General features: G+C 41.2%; 1 protein-coding gene across 3 annotated transcripts in view; it reads right to left on the bottom strand.

The window, feature by feature from the left end:
• Nucleotides 1-22,826, bottom strand: part of LOC114650026 (fibroblast growth factor receptor 1-like) — a 107,761-nt gene that overhangs the window by 58,831 nt on the left and 26,104 nt on the right. For all 3 annotated transcript variants that reach the window (XM_051928295.1, XM_028799460.2, XM_051928302.1), the window contains exon 2: nucleotides 7,807-8,017. In XM_051928295.1, the coding sequence (XP_051784255.1) occupies nucleotides 7,807-7,891 (85 nt within the window). In that variant the 5' untranslated portion in view covers nucleotides 7,892-8,017. The remainder of the gene's footprint in view (nucleotides 1-7,806; nucleotides 8,018-22,826) is intronic.

Here is a 22,826-nt window from a genome sequence, read left to right as displayed (position 1 = left end):
AATCCCGGGCAGGGTGGCAACCCACCGCAGGAAACACACAAACACACCCACACACCAAGCACACACTAGGGCCAATTTAGAATCTCCAATCCACCTAACCTGCATGTCTTTGGACTGTGGGAGGAAACCCACGCAGACACGGGGAGAACATGCCTGCACACTCATACTATATAAAAATAAATGTTACATATTCATTCATACACTGTCCAAATCTGCCATTCCATCACAGGGTTTTGATTAGCTAAAACAGGGATCTCAAACTCCAGCCATGGAAGGCCACAGGTTTTCATTCTAACCCTTTTCTTAGTGACCCATTTTTACTGCTAATTAACTTTATTTTTTTTTTTTTTTTAAATTCAAAAGGTCAATTAAAATTAAGATTTGTTCTCTGGAATTTCTTCATCATTCCTCTGATTTGCTCCATTTCTTTCCTTAAACACAAATGAAATGTGAAGTGAGTGAGCCAACAGAAGACCAACTAAATCAGGACCTCAAACTCTAATCAATTTCACTCCAACCAGTTGCTTAATTAGGCGCGGAGTTTTATTAAATTAAACCTGTTCTTTAATTCCATGGCTTGTTACTGCTCTCATTGTGCAGTCACAGACATTTTCAAAATTGTTGATTTTCTATACTTTTCTAAGAGCACTGTTGAAATGTTTTGGGGACCCGAGGACTCCACCCTTTCTATTTTCAGACATTGTATGATGGTCACAGTTTGCTGGTCATGTTTTGGTTAATTTTATATCTCATTATTGTTTGGCTGCTAATTAAGGAAAAAGACCCAATAATTGTTTGAGTCTTCAAGAGCAAGTCAATTAAAATGAATTCAAAAGAAGTTAATTAGCAAAAATAGGTCACTAATTAAGAAAAGGGTTAGAATGAAAACCTGCAGCCACAGCAGCCTTCCAGGAGTGGAGTTTGAGATCCCAGAGCTAAAACCTTAACTATCAGGAGGTACCGGTCTCTTAGGGTACACTTATCTCAAAATCAGACCTATATATTGTCATCCCTTTATTATCGACGTATCTTTGAGACACTAGAGAAAAACAAACCCTAGAAGGAACACACACAAACACGAATGGAGAACTTGTGCAGAAAGAGTGCTAAAAAAAGGCAATAAAATAAAGAACTATATAAAGCAGTCCTGGGCTCATAAGCAGCTGCCACAGAACTGGATGCAGACAAGTAAACATATCAGAATTAATCTCTGTACTTTCCTTAATGAAAAAAAGTTGCATCTCAAGTCCACTATTCCTAACCCAGCAACAAACCCTTCAGTCTCCTAGAGGCTCATCAATCTAGACTAGCTTTTGCTTCTGAATGCACGGCCTCTGCTCCTAATCATACTACATGAATCAGTCTGTAAAGTGGATAATTCAAGGGCAACTTTTAAAAAGCAAAATAATTCAGGGAAAGTGGGACAATTCCTCCTGGGTTGGTGCAGTTGCTACAGTTAACAAATCTGACATCCTCTACTCTTCACCTCATCCCAATATAGTGTTAATCGTACTAAGATGCTAAATGTTGCCCTGTCAATTCAAACAGTGTGAATCAAATATTTTTTGTAACAAAGCAGGAATTCCATTTTACTTAAACTCATGAGACCATAAAAATATTTTCTGGTCAGGTCAGGGATAGGCTCCTCCCAAAGTGGTGTAAGCCTGCCTTGAGCATAGGAAAGGTCAGGTCGGGGAACATGCACTGGTACAGCGGGTTACCGCACCCACCACACAACGAAACGGCTCAGGATCCTGGTTGGCAACACCCCTAGACAGACACGCGGTCTAGTCCCACCATCTGGAAATGACCCTCTATCTGCCACAGTCAGGTGTTACATGGGTGTCCCCTTGGCCTGGTCCAACCTCTCAGGTTCTCAACAATGAGGATTCTGCGAGCTGGAGCTGGGAATCATGCCATATGGCCATAATGCCGTAACTGATGCTCCCTCACAATGCAAGTAATGTGCCTCATTCGGGACTCCATGAGCAACTGCTCATTCTACACAAAAGTCAAAGTCAGTACCCAAGGGTTCTCTGAAGAGACACAGTACCAAAGGAGTCCAGTCTTTGTCTCAGGTCACTGGATAGCATCCATGTCTCACAACCATATAGCAAGACAGGAAGCACCAGGACTCTAAAGACTTGAACCTTCATCCTTCTGCACAGATATCAGAAGCACACACACACCCCTTTCCAGAGACCTCATGACCAACCAATACTCTCACAGTCCATCTACTGACTGATATTTAGTTTTAACAAATATGGGGAAAATACGTATGCTATTGTCACCGGGGTCACCAATGATTCGTCATCTCCAACAGCAGCTGTGCAAGGACAGCTCTGTAGCTGCTCTGCTCTGTCTGGTAAACAGTACACCATGGATAAAGTAATTGGTTGCCTTCTGCAGGATCAGGCTTAATGCATAATGTGCTTATTGCATGATGTTAAATGTTCTAAACACTGGGCTTTGACGTGCTCTTCCTCGCACTCTCCTGGTCCGCTACAGCGATGATTCCGTGCTGCTTGTGGTCTTCTAATTCAAAGATGGGAGCTAAAGTAACACGATTGCCCTTTTGTTGCAGCTCCTATCTCATGTGCTTGAGTACTGAAGTAACGACTCCTGTTTTGAATGAAGGCTTGAGACTGTATCTGCCTTCTCTATAAAGTACCTGTATTTTCCTTGAACACCTGGACTCAACTTCCTGTCTCTCTCATGCAACTCTGTGACCTAAGCTTGACAATATTAAAAAAAGAGCTTCTTAAATGAAAAAAAAAAAAAATTTTATTTGAAAACAAGTCATTAGAAATAACTATTGAAATACAGATATGAACACAAAACGAAAACAAGAAGTTAGATGAAGGTGAAGGTGCAATTCTGAATGCTTTTGCCACGTCATTTTTCTTCATTCCTGAATCAACTTTCTCCAGGATAGTTAATTTTTCTTTCAGCATAAACTAATGCATTTCTCACTTTTTCTTCATTTCAAAGAAAACTTTGAGAAGCGTTATGAAACTCAAACAGTACAGTATCTGCACACAACACAACTACCCACATGGACACTCGGTGGAGCACCGACTCAGAATTCGGCCGTGGGTATGATGTTGCGCCCACTCTCGCCGAGCCTGCATGAGACAGGAAATTTCGCAACAGACTGTCTTTCTCTTTGAGACAGCCTGTTGCAGGGTTCCCGAGATTTGGCACAGGAATTGTAGGTGCAGCATTAAATATTTTTTGCTTCTCATCATTTTCGTTGGTAATTTTTCGCAATTTAGCTAAAATCAATTTCATATGATGTATGAAAGTTTGTTCGGGCCAACAAAAACTATTCGCTATTCAGAAAATTTTGTTACGTTGGTATTCGCTATAGAGGGATTTGACCTATACTTTGTGGCATATTGGAATTGGCAGCTAAGATATGCAAATACTTGAATCTCCTATGCATCGTTAATTGTTGTAGGAACTACATAAAAAAACTTAGATTATTTAGATTATTCAGAAGGCAATAAATTCACACAAAGGACTGCATTTTGAAGCACAGTGGTTAGCAAATGGGGCAAGCAAGCCAATGGATGGTCCAATTAACATTCTATAGCAGAACTCTTCAGCAGTGTGCCAGCCATTTCTGAATTTGTGCTGGCTACAACACTCTCAGATACCACTAGTTTCTAAGATTACAGTTTAGAGGAAAAAAAATAGAAAGTGATGGTGGTATAGCAGTTGGCATCCATAACATATCTTTACAAAGGCATCTTAATCACACAAAGGAGGGCTGATCAGAGGGACAATTATGAAAAAGACAATGCTGCCTGAAGAACCTGGCCCAGATGTGTAGACCGGTTTCTTTTTATTGAGGGTGGGGGATCATTCACTCCCGCAGCAGCTAAACCTTTCTATTTAAATGCTCATTCTAGTTGATCATTTACAAACACATCTGACTTTTTAATTGGGGTACAGTTTTATCCTGCAGAGAGCACTGCATTAATTGGTTAAACTTTATAAAACCCAAATTCCCATAACCCTGCCTGGATCAACAGTAAGAGACAAAGACTTAGTTGCTGCACTCGAGGAACCTCCTCACAATACAGTATAACAACCTTTGCAAGTCATAAATTGATCAAACCACCTTTTACCTCACAGCCGGTCTGCCTGTCAGTCTTTCCTTCTCAGAACTCCTAGACTTGCTGCTTAGTTAAAGCCACTGTCTCCCTCTAGCCTGTCAGACATTGAAAGGCTGCAAAAAGCAAAGTCCTCACCTAGACTAGCACCACATGAAACATTTCTTCCAACACCCCGGGCTCCCCCAGGGCTGAACACTTAACTTGGTGTTAACAGTGTATGACAAGAAAGAATTTTAGGTAACATAATCAGTCATTTGAGCCTAGTGGGTCCTCCCAGAAACCCAAGAGGATAAACATGTTTAAGGGGAGTTGGGGAGTGAGGTTTTCGCACAACGTTTTGGTTATGTACCTAGACCCCTCCATCTTTTCCACTAATCACTTCAAAATGGTATTCCTACTACCCACCCCCATCTCTTTATTCTTAACTGCTTTGGTTAAGCAGCATTCCATATGTCTGAAAAGGTCACTATCCTCCCCATCTGTAAAAGCACTTTCTCAGTTTAATGGGTGGGGGCTGGCTTATATCATTTTGTGAATGAAAACCATAACTCCTGGCTCGGAGAAACTCGATCTCAAAGTAAAGCTCGCTCCAGGCCGTAGTTACAAATATTGTTTCAAGAACAAGCTAATTTATAACTTCCCGGCTCCTAACCTCGCTCTGGAGACACCAGATATGTTTCCTGGGGTGCAGTTTGGCGGGCGTGAATCAGCACGTAACTTACAGCCTGTCACAAACTGCAATAACATCACAGGTAAGTGCCTGTTTTTCTACTACATCCCCTGGAGGAGCAGTGGATGCTTGGAGGTCTTCCACAGGAAGGGAGCATTGCGTCTTCAGCAATCCATAAGAGCCTCCCCGTTCTCTGCTTCTCACAGATTCAGCTCAGTTCATGTGGTCAACACAATTCCTGTCGTACTCTAGCAGGAAGCACTGCCAGCTTAAACACCTTGGAACCAACTGTCTGCTTGTGCAAAAAAAAAAGGAACTTTGATGAAGAGTTTTGTCAAATTGGTTAATTCTGCTATGGTAAGTAAACACAGAGTATAAGATTTACTGATCAAAAGAACCAGTGCCAAAAGGCATGATTAGAAGCCCACAAGCCTTGGATATAAAATACTGTGTTAGCTAGTCCTCATGTTCTTTATCATCCAGACTGTAACTCCAACTTTCAGCACACCCATGCCCACCTTCTACTCATCCCACCCACTAGAGCACAGCACAACTAGTCTTCACAGACTGCTCACATACCACACAAAGTGCCAGTTCCCCCTCAAACTGAACAACTACATGGGATGCTGAAAAAAAATTGCCACTAGAAGAGGAGAGCCACCCTCAGGTATTTCAGAGGTGGCAGGTTGGTTCAGTACCCTGAAATAAATTCTTTAAAATTCTGAGAAATTACTGTACACTAGCAAATACATTTCTTTATGCATGTTTGTGTAGGGCCAAGCAGTTACTTCACTGGACTACAAATTGCAAAAATTCTGACTCTACCCTTACCATTGAGCAACTCACTTCAAGAACCTGTAATCAAACTGTCAAAAATAAAATGTGCTATAACTATGTATAATGTTCACCAGAGAAAAGTGTGGTAAAAACAAACATATCCAATAAGAAAAATCTAAATGTTATAAATCCACCCATTCATGTTCTTTTCATCTTATCCAAATACAGTGGAGGGCAGCCTGTGCCTTTTCCAGGAACACTCGGTGGAAATCAACCCAGAGTGGAATGTCAGTCTTCTGCAGGGCACACTAATGCATGCGTCGAGTCTGAGCCAACTTAGATTTGCCAAATAAACATTTTAGTATGTGGAAGGAAAATCGGAATACCCAGAGAAAAAGCCACAGAATGTGCAACTCAGACATAGGCAGTAGCTGCAGTGAATTTAACTACTATGCCACCAAGCCACTCTTCGAATTGGCGCTTTTTGTACTGGCCTTACATTTTACTTTTACGTTGTCCCAGTTGAATGTGTGTCCTGTCGATTTAGTATGTGCATATATCAAAGATAGTGCGTCCTTTCTTCTCACGTGTACAGGAACATCGCAACGCCGTCAGAAGAAAGGACACACTCTCTTTGATATATGCACATACTAAATCGACAGGACACACATTCAACTGGGACAACATAAAAGTAAAATTTAAGGCCAGTACAAAAAGCGCCAGAGAGTTGGCCGAGTCTTGGCTATCAGATGAAAACGCCATCAACAGACACTTGGACATAAACCCAGCATATGCCAACTTAAGAAGGACATATACACATTAATAAACTATACAACCCCCCCCCCCCCTGATTATACTGACTTAGTCACCTCCACCCACCCCCCCATACTGAATGTGTTGCTATATATTGTCTTTGATTCTTGTAAGTCTAAGCATTATCCTCTGATGAAGACCCCTGATAGGGGTTGAAAGCTCAGGAATAAAACTATTTTATGATACGTGATTCGTTTTTTCTCCCTTTGTGGATCTCCAACTGCAAATATTATATATATATATATATATATATATATATATATATATATATATTATATATAGGTTACCACCCATACAATCAGATTGTGATCCAGACTACGAATGTCATGAATATTATATCTGTCTAACAAAGGGGAAACACTTTAAACACACCAAGCAATGTAAGGTAGATAAGTAAGGGATATGCTCTAGGAAACACAACACAGTAGATCCATTGAGCATATGCAGCTGGCACAGTGTACCATGTAGTGAGACTTGCCATGCTGCCAAACTAAAGCCTATAAACACAAAAGACAGAACCACTGATGTAGGGCACATGTGGTATTTTAAAAATGGAACACTAGATGGAGTGTACAGAGCATTTTGAGAGCAGACCTGACAAACGAAAAATGTGCTGCTGCTGTGACTTGACAAGACTTGGGGGGGGGGGGGGGGGGTTGGGCATCACACAACCTGTAGCAGTGCACAGTGGGGCAGAAACAAATTCAAATGAATCATCAACCCAGGAGAAAAGAAAAATGCCTTAAATGATACCACCCCAGACAGCTTGATTGCCAAGACAAGTGGAGAACCATTGCTGCTTCAGCTCATCATGCACTGCAGCAATGCACTACTATGCCCTGAACTATGAGATGCATTAAACAATGGAGGTCAACCTAAAAGGTATTGTTGGTCATTCATTTCCTTATTTAAAGTTTTTTATTTTTTGAAGTGCGCCTATCTGGTGAAATTAATAAACAAAATGTAACCTAGGCTAACCTTTTCTCAGAGAGGATATATAGACCATGTTCTCCCCGTGTCTGCGTGGGTTTCCTCCGGGGGCTCCGGTTTCCTCCCACAGTCCAAAGACATGCAGGTTAGGTGGATTGGCGATTCTAAATTGGCCCTAGTGTGTGCTTGGTGTGTGGGTGTGTTTGTGTGTGTCCTGCGGTGGGTTGGCACCCTGCCCAGGATTGTTTCCTGCCTTGTGCCCTGTGTTGGCTGGGATTGGCTCCAGCAGACCCCCGTGACCCTGTGTTCGGATTCAGCGGGTTGGAAAATGGATGGATGGATGGATATATAGACTGATGATTGCCACCTGTAGTTAATGACCCCATTGGGCCAGGACATAGTAAGCAGAAGCTGTGAGCTGTTTCCAGTGCAACCCAATAAGCAATTTCAAAATCCAGTGAATTTTACCCACGTAGGTACGAAGGGCTTACTTACCTTGATCACTGACAGCTAGCCGAGCCTCTGCCCATGCTGACTGCGCCAGCAGGGCTAGCAAGACAAGAAGACCCCAAGGAATCATTCCTCTAGGATAAGTTGGACAGCTACTACTCCTGTGCTGGGTAGTCCAGGTGGTGAAGAGCCATCTCAGCAGCAGTTGCGGCCGATGCAGGCCTGTAAGATGATCTTGCAGCTTGGTGGTAGCCGTCTACAAGGAAGGGAAAAGATATGAAATCGTCATCCACATGGACACATAAGATGAAGGGTATGAAACATTACCCTTACAGTTAATTCATTGGCACAACTGCTGTGGAAGGGAAAAAAAAAAAGATGCTGCCCTGATAGTGACCTTACTTAAGGATAATAAAAGAGTGACATTGAAGATGGATATTATTTCAAACTAAACAAAGATGAAAGCACAACAGTCACATCTGCTCAGAGAATTCACATTCCTACCAAAATCTCTGAGAATCTCTGAAAAGAAGAGCTCCCCAGACTTCAACTGCACTGTCATTAAAAGTGCACATGAATTACTAAACTATTAAATATTTATAAGCAAAGCGTGGATACAACTGAGGACCCCCTTCTATAAAAGGATGGAAACAAAAATGGACTTTGAGTGGTCAAGAACAGTAAAATAAAAGAAAAAGGAAAACAAAACAACATTACAACAAATATAAAAAAATTAATTTTAAATTAAAAACACATGCGCACACCTGCATCTCGGCCATCCCCAAAAATTAGAAAATTATCTGATTTGTTTTTAATGTAAAATGAACGATAGTGTTAAAATTGACTTAATCAGTACTTTAACCTTTTTTTTTGTTATTTTATAGAAACATCAGCAAAAAGTAAAATTACTTTTCAAATACGCCACTAAATTTATGCATAAGGTGCACAGCGGTTTGCTATTCTCATGCTCTGGTTGCACACTGACACATGAACCAATGAGATCATTTGAGGTCGAGATCGGCTATAATGTACAGGATGACTCCGTTCGGTTTAGAAGGCCCGTGACTGGCTGGTGCTTTTCTTTCAGTGTGGGCCACATGGGTGCTTCAGTGTGAGTTAGGTGCGCCTGGTCTCCTGGGTTCAGTTAGTCAGCTCTTTTGCTGAAGATCCTGAGCTGGAGATAGAAAAGAAACAGGTGGGAAAGGGGGGTCAGAGGTAGAAAGGAGCAGAAAGAAGGGGAGGATGGAAACTATCATAGCAGAATTAAGCTTCTCGTAAAAGCAGAGGAAGCTGAAGGCAGAGGAGGTAAAGGGGTCACTTGGATTTGCACAGCTCGACTACACAAACCAGAACTTGTGCCCGTGCTCCACCAGCAGCCCTCCCAAACGTATGTTAAGTATGGATGATCCACATTAAAGCCAAGCAGTAAATATGTGGGTCTTTCTAGCATGGACCCTCCATCCCTTGCCTTTGGTGTTTTTAAGATGCCAGATTGCATGTTAGGATTCTTTTTTATAAGCAGTTACAAGCTGCAGTCTTATTAACTGTATTTGTGATTTATAGACTACCAATGACAGTAAAGTCTCTCTTTAAACATATATTTTAAATGTTTTTTTAAAATTTAAGAGACACTGCAAAATAAGAAAACAAAAAACCTTGAAATTGAAGCAAAATTACTGTAATGAACAGGATGCATCCTTTAATCTGGTAGCACCTTGCATCTCAGTTTTAGGTCATTTTAAACACTCCGACTGAAACATTCACTCATTATCCAACACAATTGCGTGCTCTGAAACTTCTACAATCAACCTAAGATTGACCAGCTCAAGGAATATAAGGGACTTGGCCCTGGGCGACACAAAGTTTAAAATAGTTTAAAAAGACTTTACCTAAACCTCTCACTATAGCTTCTATAAGAAGGAACTTAGGGATTCAAAGTGTAAGATGCAAGATCATTCATTTCATGGAAAATTTGGTAGCTGGTCACACAGAAAGTGAACAGGGGGGCTAACTTGATCATTTTCTCTCACAAGCAATTCACATGACTCAGGTTCTCAGGGTCACGCAGGGAGTCAGTGATCCAAATAGTCTTAAATCATTTTTGCTCCATGGACCCCAGACCTGTAGTCAGTGAAGCCTGAAAGTAAGCACATTAAGATGAAGTTTTGCAAGAAGCTAGTAACCAACTTGGAGCGCTAGGTTTCAAACCTCTATTACGGGATGAGATAACTTCTTCAGGCAAAGTGTTAGGATTTTAAATCTCTCTTTTGTAAAGGATATTACAAGTCAGATGTAAACCGGCTTTCTGTGCCTCAGAAAGTGCATTTAAAAATGCAACTAACGTGCCACCAAACTGAACACTGAATTTCAATGTCAAGACCCCCTCCATCTCTATAGCCAAGCACCACACAGCAATGTCAATAAAGAAATTTCTAACCCAAGGGGTTACCATTTGCTTATTCTTATGCTCGGTTATTTTGGTGAGCAAAGCAATGGTGCTGTTACTTTCATCTCCCAAGAATGTTCATATAGGGTATACTTTGAGGCTTAAAGAAAATCTCACTTCAATAACAATAATTAAAGCAAGGCATATGATTCGGCTAACGATGGGTGCATCCCGCAGAGGTCACACGCTCATACTGAGCAAGTCTGTACATCGATTCAAGATGATCAAATTAAACCAAAGTGCTTCATTTTCTTTGGATTAAATGGCATAGCTTGCGATCTGTGGCTCAAGAACCTAACAAGTAGCACATCAGCCCTTTTATTTTACAGCCGCCTAATGATGGCATCCTCTGGAATCTGGCACACCCAGATAAAGATGAGGTGGTGCAAGGATTTGTTTTTCTTTGACTCCCTGAACCGCACTAGATTTGATAATATATTTGGCTTGTGCCTGAAACATTGTGTTAAGCTAAAAGTATCAATTTATTTGTTTGCAAACCAAGAGTGATGGCTTCTTATTTTCTCTAGAGCCTAGGGTTAATTAGCTCACCTAGATGGACACAGGAAACAAACGATGGTAGGAAAGAGATAATCCAATCTAATCATGACCTGCAATCCAGGATCCAAAGACTTAAAATTCCTCCATGGTACATCGCACCACTCAAACCTCCCAATTCAAAATCTGAGCGCAATGGCCAAAAATGAGGAAGAGACTACCAAACCAACAATTTCTGTTAATCCAGTTCTGAGCTTGCTTACTCTAACATGTACTTGCAGGGAGATAGAGACTAAACCTGCCCAAATCAAGCGAAAGACAGAAACCATGCCAGGATGGGACGGCACTCTATCCTACACTCACTGATTGAGGCATTAATTAGGAGTGACCTGACCAGCAAATTTTTCCAAAAAATCAGGAGAAACATCAGAAGAGGATTCAAACTCCACATAATGACAGGACAAGCACCTGAGCAGAACCTTCTAGAGTTGTGTAGCAGCAGCACTAACCAGTGTGCCATTGTGACCACCTAGTGACAAACCAAGTAGATCCCAAGCAACCTACCTTTAAAGACACACTGCAGATTTGCAAAAGACAGCTCCCAAAAAACGTGGCTTAAATCATTGTTGATATTTAACTAATTAAAATCTTCGACTTCAGTATGAGTGTGATTACTACATCACCACCAAGATCTACCCAGCAGTCAAGAGGAGACTGCAAACAGGCATAAAGCAACAAAGATCATACAGTATGAAGGGAGGGGACTTGAATTTAGTTTTCTATTTAAGGCATTAAACTTAAGAACTTAAGTAATAAGTTGATGAAATCAGTAGGCTGTGATCAGCCTCTCTGTGTAGACTACCCCAAGCACCTTGTGGCCTCAGAACACAGACAGAAATGAACATTTGTGCCAGGACTGGAAAAAGTTGAGAAAACTCTAAAAAAGGCACACAAAAAATAAATAAATAAATGAGATACTCCAACCCAGAAGATCTTGCTTCTTTCACTAAGTACTCCACTCAAATAATGGAGAGAAAGCCTCGGGTAGTTCCGATGGGACAAACGTGTGGAGTGCCCTCACTCTCAAAGAAAGAAGCTGAAAACCAGAACCTTCCGGTAAAGGCGGAGGGGGCCAAGTTAGTGAATATATAAAAAGGTAGCATGTCTCAGTTTTTCCAGTGTAAAACTCCAGCAGAGCTCTGGCTCTTGTGAATGCACAGGCCTGGTTTGCAAACAGGCAGGAATGTCAGCAATGACAAACAAGAAAAATCAAGGCACACGGCACCCAAATCCTATGAAACAGTAGGCCATTGTTCCTGGCCCCAGCACTGGGCTAATTGCAAACAGAGAGGTAAACGAGTGGTTGCTGCAGGCGGGTAGTGAGAAACAAGGCTGGCTACATGCTTTCCTCCACAGTTTACAGCTCAGAGTAGACAGCAATATAAACCTTTTTTTTTTCCAGGGGAGATTTTGTTGGTCAATATGCTCTCTCTCAGTGTGTCTCCGTAATGAATCTACAGTTTTTAATCCCCACATTTAAACCTGCTTATTTCAATATTTCCCATAACTTCTTACATCTATCATTCTGTGAAGAAAAAAATGCACAAAATATATAAGGATCTGAACAGCATTCAGCCAATGAACAGTCACTGGAGGGGAATGAAGCTCTGATTGGTCCATGGATCAAAGCTACCCTCTGCAAGCACTTTTAAGCTTACGTACAATTAAAGTATGGTTGGGTAAAATCCCTAGAGAACGTGGATTAAAGCCACAGAGAATGGAAACTAGACTAGATGCAAACCACAAACGGGAGATGGTATTAAAATAGTGCCACCTCATGCTTATAGCACTTAAAGAGCCCTGAGAGGTAAAGCCCTGATGGGAATAATGGGAAGAGTTCAGAACCTAGTGGCAATTAGACAGTTAGGGTCCCCTCTAATCCCCAGAAGAGGCGGCTACAACTCTCTACCTTCCCATCGTTGGCTCTAAATATCAATGATCTGGATTTTCTGCCTGAAAAAGTCTGAAACCTCACTGCTTCAGTTAAGCCACCTGCCCTTAGGGCACTGCAGGGAAGAAGCTGCTCAGTCATAACTTATACCTCTGATCTCAATTCCAGCTTTCCAATCATATCTGCTAACGAGTCACAGCCGATCACATATAATTGGCAGTAAAAAAGAATTTAAAGACTGTCGTTCCTCATTATGTAAGAGGTATCCAGAAAGTTATTAGATAGGAGAATGGCGTCTTAAAAAATATCAAAAGCACTAAATCAAAATTAAAATGACTGCTTCAGGTGGTTTACATCTTTATCTTGTCATTTTCCCTTCAAGTCCAGTTTTAAATACCTTCTGCTCATATGTATATGTTCTCCCTGTGTTCGTGTGGCTTCCTTCTAGAGTCGACAGGCAGTTAGGCCAATTTACACATCCTCCTGCTGAACAAAGGATTGTCCTCTGTGCCCAACTGCATCAAATTTAAGACTCCTCTGGGAGAATAGCACAATTACCTTAACAGTTTTCTTGTTAATGGGCACCAGGAAACATAACTATCTGCATCTCAATTAAGGGCAAAAGAGTGAAAGAGCCTTGTCCATCAAATGAAAAACTGGCCATCACATCACCCAGATCAACACAGAAACAGCAAATCAACATAACAGGTTTTTGGGGACCAAGTCCACAGAGAAAACCTATACAACAGGAGGTCAATAACCAACCTCCACTCAGAGACAGAACTGATGATCTGACTAAAATCACACAAGTACAAAAGCAATTCTTGCCCTTACACAAGCACATGTCTAGTGGCTACAGAGCTGGACTACAAAACCACAACGATTCCAGTCCAATCCCATCCTTTAATTTTACTGCTGCTTTCAATGTTTCAATTTAAGGAAGATGGATATATGACTGAATAATGCATTGTTTGGCATTTTTCTAAGCAGGCAGCCGCAACATAAACATATAGCTTGCTATTTGGAGCCACTGCAAGCAGAATCAACAACTGACAGAAAGCATAAATTAAGCCATGTATGAGTAGAATTAAAGAAAGAGGGTACAAGAGCTAATCTGTAGTAGACTGAAGGACATCTTGGTTCTCACCTTTCCTGTAACACTTCTTTATTCACACAGTACATAAGTATATAAGGCCATTCATAGGTGCTATAATCTCCATCTCTGAATCACAATATCTGTTTGTCTATTCTTTATATTTAGTTTTATTTTTCATACCACATAAGAGAAATCTGACACCAGGGTACTTCTCACCTTAAGTCAGGTTTTGAATTACAATTCGGGCCTTGTTTCTCACAGGAGCAGCTCAGGGTTTGAGCAAGCGGAAGAAATGCAATAGAAAGCGATCTATCAACAGAGAAACAACACCAAGCAGGTTTTGATATTGGGGGTGATGCTCGGCATTCTTGTTTTTCCCATCAAGAAACCTGGATCTGATTCCAGCCAACTCTATTTCACTTTTCTTTAATCAAGACCTTTTATGCACTATTTCTATCATGGACCCAAAGAACCCACTTTATTGCCATTTGAGTCTGCAAGTGTAATCCGTCACCATTACACTATCTTCGGAGTCTGCCCTGCATGGTTTCCATGTCATATCTGAGACTGCATACAGTAAGTCGGGTTTTTCATATAAAACGTTTGAGGCTGCAGGGCTGTTTGCAGTCTGAGAAGGTAGTGGTTACCCCACAGCTAACTCAAATCACTTAAATTTCAATCACCTGTCGTATTTCATCTGAGCAAAATATTTCCCCACTTAAAAATATACAGCAAACTTTAGAAATACCTGGGCAAAGCTGTTTCAAAACCATGAGTGGTGGAAACTACTACAGTATGATCTATGGATGGAGAAAAAGCTCCAGGTAGCTCCTAATGCTGGTGTGATGTGCACCATTACTTCTTATCTTTAATGAAGGATTTCCACTCACTATTTGCTACTGCCCCCTGCCACACTAGTTGGGATCATACTGTCCCCAGAGATATTTATTGCACTTTGGGGTTCTTTGCACCAAGTGAAAAACTAAGAATACTGAATATGTTATGGATAAATCCCAAAAATTGGATAAACCTAGCATTACCCAAGTAAAGCTTGCGGTATCCAACAGACCTGGGTAAAGCTGGGATTGGAAATAACATTTTCTTAACACTGGGCTTTATCCACGTGGATAAACCTAAGATTACCTGGGTAAAGCAGAAACCCATATTTTATTCTAGCTTTACTCCGGTCTTTTGGATAATGCAAGCTTTACCCAAGTAATTCTAGGTTTATCCAGTTTTTGGGCTTTACCTGTAACTTTCAATTACTAATAGTAGTTAATGTATATACCGATCAGCCACAACATTAAAACCACTGACATGTGAACTGAAAGAAGAACATCGATTATCTCATTACATTGGCATCTGTTAAGTGGCAGGACACAGGCCGCAAGTGAACAGTCACTTCTTAAAGGAGAGGTACCGGAAGCAGGAAAATAGGTAAGCGCAAGGATGTGAGCGACTGACAAGGGGCAGACAGCAATGGTGAGAAGACTGCATCAGAATATCTCCAAATTGGCACGTCTTATGGGGTGATTCCATGCATGCAGTGGTTAGTAGTAACCAAAAGTGATCCTAGGAAGGACAAACAGTATGCTGGTAATAAAGTCGCATCCAAGGGGCTCACTGATGCACATAGGGAGCGATGGCTAGCCTGTCTGTTCCAATCCCACAGAAGAGCACAAACTGAAGAAAAACAATGCTGGGCATCACAACACACACTGCATCACAGCTTACAGCATATAGGGCTGTGTAACCACAGACTGGTAAAGACCCCTGAACACTGCCGAAAGCATCTACAACTAGAACTAGAGATTGGAGTAATGGAAGAAGCTAGCCTTGACTGAAGAATCATGTTTTCTTTTATATCATGTGGAAGACAGGGTGCACGCATGTCATTTACCTGAGGAAGAGACGGCAATGCGATACACTATTGGAAAAAGGTAAGCCAGCAAATGCAGCTTGATGCTCTGGGCAATGTTCTGCTGGAAAACCTTGAGTCCTGGAATTCATGTGGGTGTTATTTTTACACGTACCATCTACCTAAAAAGATGTGGAAGATTACGTACACCACTTCACTTCATAACAACAGTATTCCCTCATGGTAATTGCCTCTTTCAGCAGGATAATACACTAATGCAAAAATTGTTCAAGACTAGTTTGAAGAAAAGGACAATGAGTTCAAGGTATTGACTTCCCAAAGCCCCAAAACTTAATCCAATCAAGCATCTGTATGATGTACTGGAAAAATAAGTTTGATCCATGGAGGCCCCACGTCACAACTTAGAGGACTTGAACGTTCTGCTACTAATGTCTTGGTGCCAGATACCGCAGGATGCCTTCAGGGGTCTTGTGGAGTTTATCCCTTGATGGGATAGAATTGTTTTGCCAGACCTACACAATATTAGGCAGGTGGTTTTAATGTTGTGGCTGATCAGTATACAAAAAATGCAACAAGCTTAAGGATAGTAATACAGGGCTATTCAAAAAGATAGAGCAGATTTCAAAAAATGTATTTCAAACAAATTGTATATGACAAACACGTTCCGCACATCACTGGATAGAGGAAAGTTTAAAGTTTTAAAATTCAACTTCAAGAAGATTCGAATGACTTAATTTTCATGCAAGATGGAGCCCCTGCTTCATTTCCACTTGTTCAGGTAACGCTGGACCTCCAACACCATTCCAGGACGATGAATTAGAAGAGGTGGACAGCAAGATCTCCAGACCATACCCCTTGTGATTTTTATCTATGTGGGTACATTAAAGAAAGAGTGTTCCACCTATGCTCGCTAATCTTCAAGATTTGCAACATCGAATTGAGGAAGCTGTGAATTCACGAACTATGGACCAGTTGACTCGTGTGTGGCAAGAAATGGTCTACCGTTTTGATGGTTGTCGCGCTATACATGGTGCTCATGTTGAGTGCATGCAACCTCAAGGACCATAGGACCAAACTTTTAACTTTCCTCTATCCAGTGATGCACGGAATGCATTTCTGTCTTATACAGTTTGAAATAAATTTTTGAAATCTGCTCTTTCATTTTGAATAGCCCTGTATATGATAATACATAGATAATACATCCTTTTACCTTTCCACTTTCTCACCCCTGGAATACCAGGTTCCTTGGCTAGTAGGCCATAAAACATTAAAAAGAACATAAAAAGTAGACTTTGTAGAAGTAACTCCCAATTAAAACTTTTATTGTAAGTGCCTAAATTATCATTCAAAAGAAGCTAAGCATGACCTAGAGGGATAAAGGATTCCTGAAGTAACCAACTCCAAGACATTAAAATGAAATGACCATTCGGGAGAACTCAGCCATTCATTTCGAGTTCAGCTAAAAAAGGCCACCTCTTTCTCATCCTTCTGAAATGCATGAAATCAACAAGGAAGGCAAGACAGATTCATGCCTCGTATCTGTCATTACTTGCACACCAACCATATAATACCAGCCTTTCAGTATCTTCAGATGATGACGTGTACCTAAGCGTGTCAAGAGTTCCAAATCCAGTCGCAGATTCAAACCCAGTGAAAAACAGCATATGATGCTAGATTGTTGATTTAGTTCTTCAGTTATGTGCCCCAGGGTGTCAAAGCCAAACGCGTGCTAAACGCGTGAAATTACTGTGTGATCCTTTGCCAAGTCTTTTCTAATTTCATTTCTTTAAATTCCAATGCCCGCCCCCCCCCAAGAAAACACTGCAAACAGCAACAAATTTGGGAGCTTCTTCTCAAGATGCTAGCTAAACCATTAGCCCCCTGCTCCCCCTCCAGGCAAAGATATTGCCATTCATCTGTACAAAGCATTTGAAACTAGTAAGCTTCCAGATGTTGACCAAGTTTGGCCACCCATTTCCTGTGTCACAGTGATCAGAGTCCTGAATGTGTTTCTAGACAAAAGGGGAGGGATAAAAGAGGAATAAAGGATTGAGGGCCTAGAGAGTGCCTGGCGAAATCCTTGCATTCCCCTAAGGTTAGGTCCCCCCTTTGTTCTGGGCATCAGACACCACAAATGCAGCAGAACTTCTTTAATTTGTCAGCTTGATGACCCAGTGAACCCCACAGTCCACCAACAGAAGGGAAACAGATTTAGTTTAGACACTACACTTCTTGCTTCACGGATCTGCAGCCATCACAAAGCACATATCGCAGAAACACATGCTGTGCATGCCAAAAGCCTGCTCTCTTTCATCTTTCAAAACGTGGCATCCATTCATGTTCTTTCGTACGCTGGCCACATGAAAAAGCATCTTTAAGAAAAAGCAATTCGGGTGGCGTAATATCAGCTGGCTTGGTGTGAATCAGCCCTTCACACCTGCTACTGCAAGTCAGAGCTTGACAGTAGCGGACCCTGCCAGGCACAGGGCATGCTGGGAATGACTCGACTCCCCAACCCTCCCGCCCTTCCCCCTGACTGCTCGAGGGTGCAAACGTCACCCCGTGTGCTAAGGAGATAAAAATGTGTAACAAATTACAACAATCTTGGAGCTAATTAAATAAACCGTGAACAGCCACCACAGAGCAGGGCTTCACCCGCTAGGCCAAGAGACTGCCAAAGGAAGCAAACAATAGATTATTAAAAAGGGGCCTAAGGGTGCAGGGTTATGGTGTGTAGTTGGGGGGGGAGTGGGTCTGCCACAGCACGCAGGTCACAACTAAGACACCCAGGTGCTCCACCAGGAATGTAAACAGGTTATCTTTCTCCTGGTTTTCTCATCCTCCAGCTACACATCTGCAAATACCATGAAAAGAGGGAGGGAAGAAAAAAAAAAAAGGAAGCACACCTGTTTTGGATTTACTGGCGCCACGGCTTTCCAAGTCAGTAAATTCATATGTATATACGTTCCGCTATTCCAATGGGTCTTGCTCAAACTCTCTTTTTAATCTCCCTTCCCATTTTATTTCGGCCCTCCAAAATAGAAACCCTGCTTTGCATGTTTGCCATTCAAAAAACAAAATCCTTTTTTTTTTTTGGGGCGTAACATTTGAAGAACCTTTAACTCTTAAGCCCTGCCAAGTGCTGCAGGTCTTGAGAATCCTTTGGGTCTCATTTGTTACCCCTCATTAGTTTAGTTCAGGTACAAAACAAAAGCTTTTCAAATCAGTGGCATAAATGTGCCCGTTAGATCTTAATTAAAGCATCACAAAAAAAAAATTCAAAATTGTGCCTTTGTTCTTAAACACAAAAGTTACACAAATTGCATTTCTGAGGTGGCACAGTAGCTAGTGCCCAAGGGATCTTGGTTTAGATTCAGGTCCATTACCTCTCATTGTGCACAATAGCTTTAAGCAGGCTTTCCCACTTATATCCCATAGAAGATATACTGGTTAACACAAGTAAATAAAAATGTCATTGTATTTGTGAATGTGCCCCATGATGGATCTATTATTCTTTCTAGTACTGATTTAGGCCTTGTGCATGGATGAGTAGGTCAAACAATTAATGAGTTTACACGTACACACAGGTCCACTTTTAAGGTTCTTTCCACTTTGGCAAAACTCTCCAACATCCAAAAAAAAAAAGTGTTAAAAAGTTATCAGTTGCCATGAATCTGAAAACAAGCAAAGAGCCCATAATAATTGTGTGTTTTATAACTACATTTAGTCCTTCACGTGCTGTAAAGTAACATCCATTCGAAACCTAAGCCCTTAAAGATTTAACATTTTAAGATAACAGTTTTTCAGCAATTCTACAGCAAATACCTGGGCTAAAACTAAATTGACACTTTATCAATAGGTTTATTACCGGACTGTACACAGCACACTCTTTTCTGCCTGGCTGTGTGGTTGATCTCTGAAACAGACCGGCATAGCGGTACCAGTGCTTCTCACCTTACACCCCACATGTAATTTTACTTCACTAAAATAAGGAATGTGTTGGGTTATGTTGTACTTTGGCAAGTAATCCGACTACTAACGTACAGTACTTTTAATGTGTTATAAAGCTCTCCAGATGGTGCTGCTGGGCTTAGCAATGGAAGTTCAGCTCATCAACATAAATTTAACGATTTCTGAAATACTGAGGCAGATTATTTCAAGAGAAGGAATAATGCAATTGTCCAACATTTGCCTTAGGAAATGTATTTTGGAGGATGCTGCCTCCCATTGCTGCTGAAAGCATGAGAGAAACTAAGTAGAGTGCAATAGACATGTACAGACTACAAAATCCTCAAGTATAACCCAGTTAACGGTTTACATGGCCACATAACCAGGTTACTCACAGACAAATCTACATATGTTAATCTGGTTACTCAGAGAGCAATATTGTGGTTTCTCTAAGCAGAATAAGGTTTGACATTGCATTTAAAAAAACAGGTTTTCTGTGAATAACTGGGGTTATTAAAGTAAATGTAAACACATTCTGTGCTGCAGAGCAAACACCACCTCATGCAGTGTCCACTTCAAAAGATTATGTATGCATTAATGTGATTAATTCCACTGGGCTACAGAGGAAGATGGGAAATGAGCCCACAAACCCACCAGACTATACTATAACTGTACCTTATCAAGAGAAAATAAGATGAAGTCTTCCTTTCTCTCCATCATTAACTGGTGAAAGGACCCTTAAGCACAATCCACATCAACTGGCACAAAAAACTTGAGCCAACAAGGTTTCATAGGCAAGAGGGGCGAGGTTTCCATACTCTCTTATATATAAATGTCTACACGCGGAAGTGTGCGTGTCTGTCCAGCCTGGAAGTGAGAGGTGGAGTCGGGCTAAGGGCTCCACCTCCAAGGATACGCAAGCGAGGCCAAATGAAACATCCGAAGAGAGAATCACTCGTTTATCCGCTATTACAGAAGCGTGGCGAGCACATTGGCAAAACGGTAACCTTTTTACTTTTCCTCCCGCCGCTAAAGCACAAACAATGCGAGCACGTCGGCAAAACAAAACCTCCTAGGAGAGAGATGCCCAGAACAGTTCCTTTCAACTACCGGACATTTCTACATTTCAATTTTTTTTTCCCTTGACAATTTCAATAGTTTCTAGGGCCCCATGCTTTTTATAAAAGCACTGGCTTACACAGCTAGTTATGTTTATAATTACTGGTCAGTGGTAAGCACAAGACAACCTGCATGGTCACGGTCTCAATGTGATCTGATCCTCATAAAAGCCGTGTGAAAAAGTATATGGAAACTTCACTTTTTCAACATATTTGAACAGGCAAATATGAGACCTTCATGACAAACAGTGCCTACAGATAAAGGTGACATACTTGAACAAATGACACCTAAATTGACCTGATGGGTTCATGCTCATAATCTAACAAAAATGTAGATGTCCCATGGACAAAAGTAAGTACACCCCTACATTTACCTCTACTTCAAACCCATAAAATTAGAATCAAGTGTTCCAGATTAGGTGCCAATGATTAGAATCTCCATAGAGAATTTGCAGGTCGAACCAATCTTATATGAACAGCAGATATCTAGGCTTTGGTGTCTCTATGCTACTGACATGTGTGGTGTCATGCTAAGATCAAAAGGGCTCTCCAAGGTCCTCAGATGGAAGACTGGACGGCTAGAAGTCCGGTAAGGGATTTAAAAAGACTGACAAATTATTTGAAACCAATCCTTCCACTGTAAGGAAACTCTGCAAGTGCCGTAGATTTTATATGACTGCTTATTGGTCCCGGACTGGCCAGCCCAGAGAATTTAGCCCAAGAGCTGACCACTTGATACTAACAGAAATCTCAAAGAACTCCACAATTTCTTTCTTGCCAAAATTGGTGTCCTATTTGTCCAGCATGCCAGGAAAAAGCTTTTGCTTTCCACAAAGAACATTTGGGCAAAACTACAGTTTCCCATTGAAGATGCAGGCAAAGACCAGGCCTTCCGGAACAAATTGCTTTGGACAGATGAAGATAGAGTTGTTTGGCCATAGCAACAGCACACAGGTTTTGTGCATAAAGAAGATAGCAATCAGGAGAACCTTATACCTATTGTGAAGCATAGGGGGAAGAACATTATGGCTTGGGGTTGCTTTGCTTTCTTAGGAGCTGGACAGCTTGCAGTCAGAGTCAACTATGGCTTCTGCTTCATATTAAAGTATGCTTGATGAGAATGTGAGGCCACCTGTCTGAAAATTGAAGATGTCAGACAGTGGACCTTTCAACAAGATAATCTTCTAAAGCACACTAACAAATCCAACGGGTAAAAAAAAAAGTTATAAGTTATGGATAGATCTGGTCAAAGCCCTGATTTGAACCCCCTTGAAATGATGTGGGGGAATTTGAAAACAGGCAGTACATTCAATAAACCCCGCAAACATCTTGTGGCTGAAGGTATTTTGCATTGAGAATTGGTCAAAAATTTCACGAAGTTGATGTCAGAGACTGGTGGGCAGTTATGCAAAATGGATACAAGTAGTCATTTCTGCTAAAGGGGGCAACACCAGCTTCTACGACCAAGGCAGTACTTACTTTTTCCCCCTAGAAGACCATTACATTTATTGATATTTTGGTTGAATAAATTACTCGAAGGGCATTTCCTTTGTGTTTTTATTCAAATAAATTTCCTTTATCTGTAAGCACTCTCTGCATTAAGATATTTTGTTTGTCTCTTCAAATATGTTGAAAAAGTCAATTTCCATGGGGTGTACTCACTTTTTCATAGGACTGTACGTAAGAAGTGAACAGCCAGAAAGGCCCCGGTCGTAGAGGCTGATTGACTTAATGTATAAACTGTAAACTGATCCCCAAACACCCACCTCGTATTTCTAAACCCCCAACTGGTAAATAATTAGCTGCAGACATCGCCCATCACAAGGCAAGCAGGGAACAAAGGGAACGAGCAGCTGAAATGAGAACTTCTTGCAAACAGAAAACTTCATCTCACACACCGCTACCACATGGACATCAAAGCGGCCCAAACTGATCTGCATTTTCTGACTGGTGGTGGGCCACTCAAGAAGCTGAATAAAGAAGAAAATATATGGCTAGGGAAATTTTCCAAAATAACCCAGCACCTCATGAATTTTTATTTGCCATTTGCTGAAAAAAAGTGCAGCATGCTGACTGTTTGTCATTAAATCAACATAATTAACATGTTTGTGATGGCACTTGCTCCAAAAAAT

The sequence above is a fragment of the Erpetoichthys calabaricus genome, chromosome 1 (assembly GCF_900747795.2).
Source record: "Erpetoichthys calabaricus chromosome 1, fErpCal1.3, whole genome shotgun sequence".
NCBI classification, from domain to species: domain Eukaryota; kingdom Metazoa; phylum Chordata; class Cladistia; order Polypteriformes; family Polypteridae; genus Erpetoichthys; species Erpetoichthys calabaricus.
Note: the sequence above shows the minus strand (reverse complement) of the source record. Positions and strands in the feature narration are given on the sequence as shown.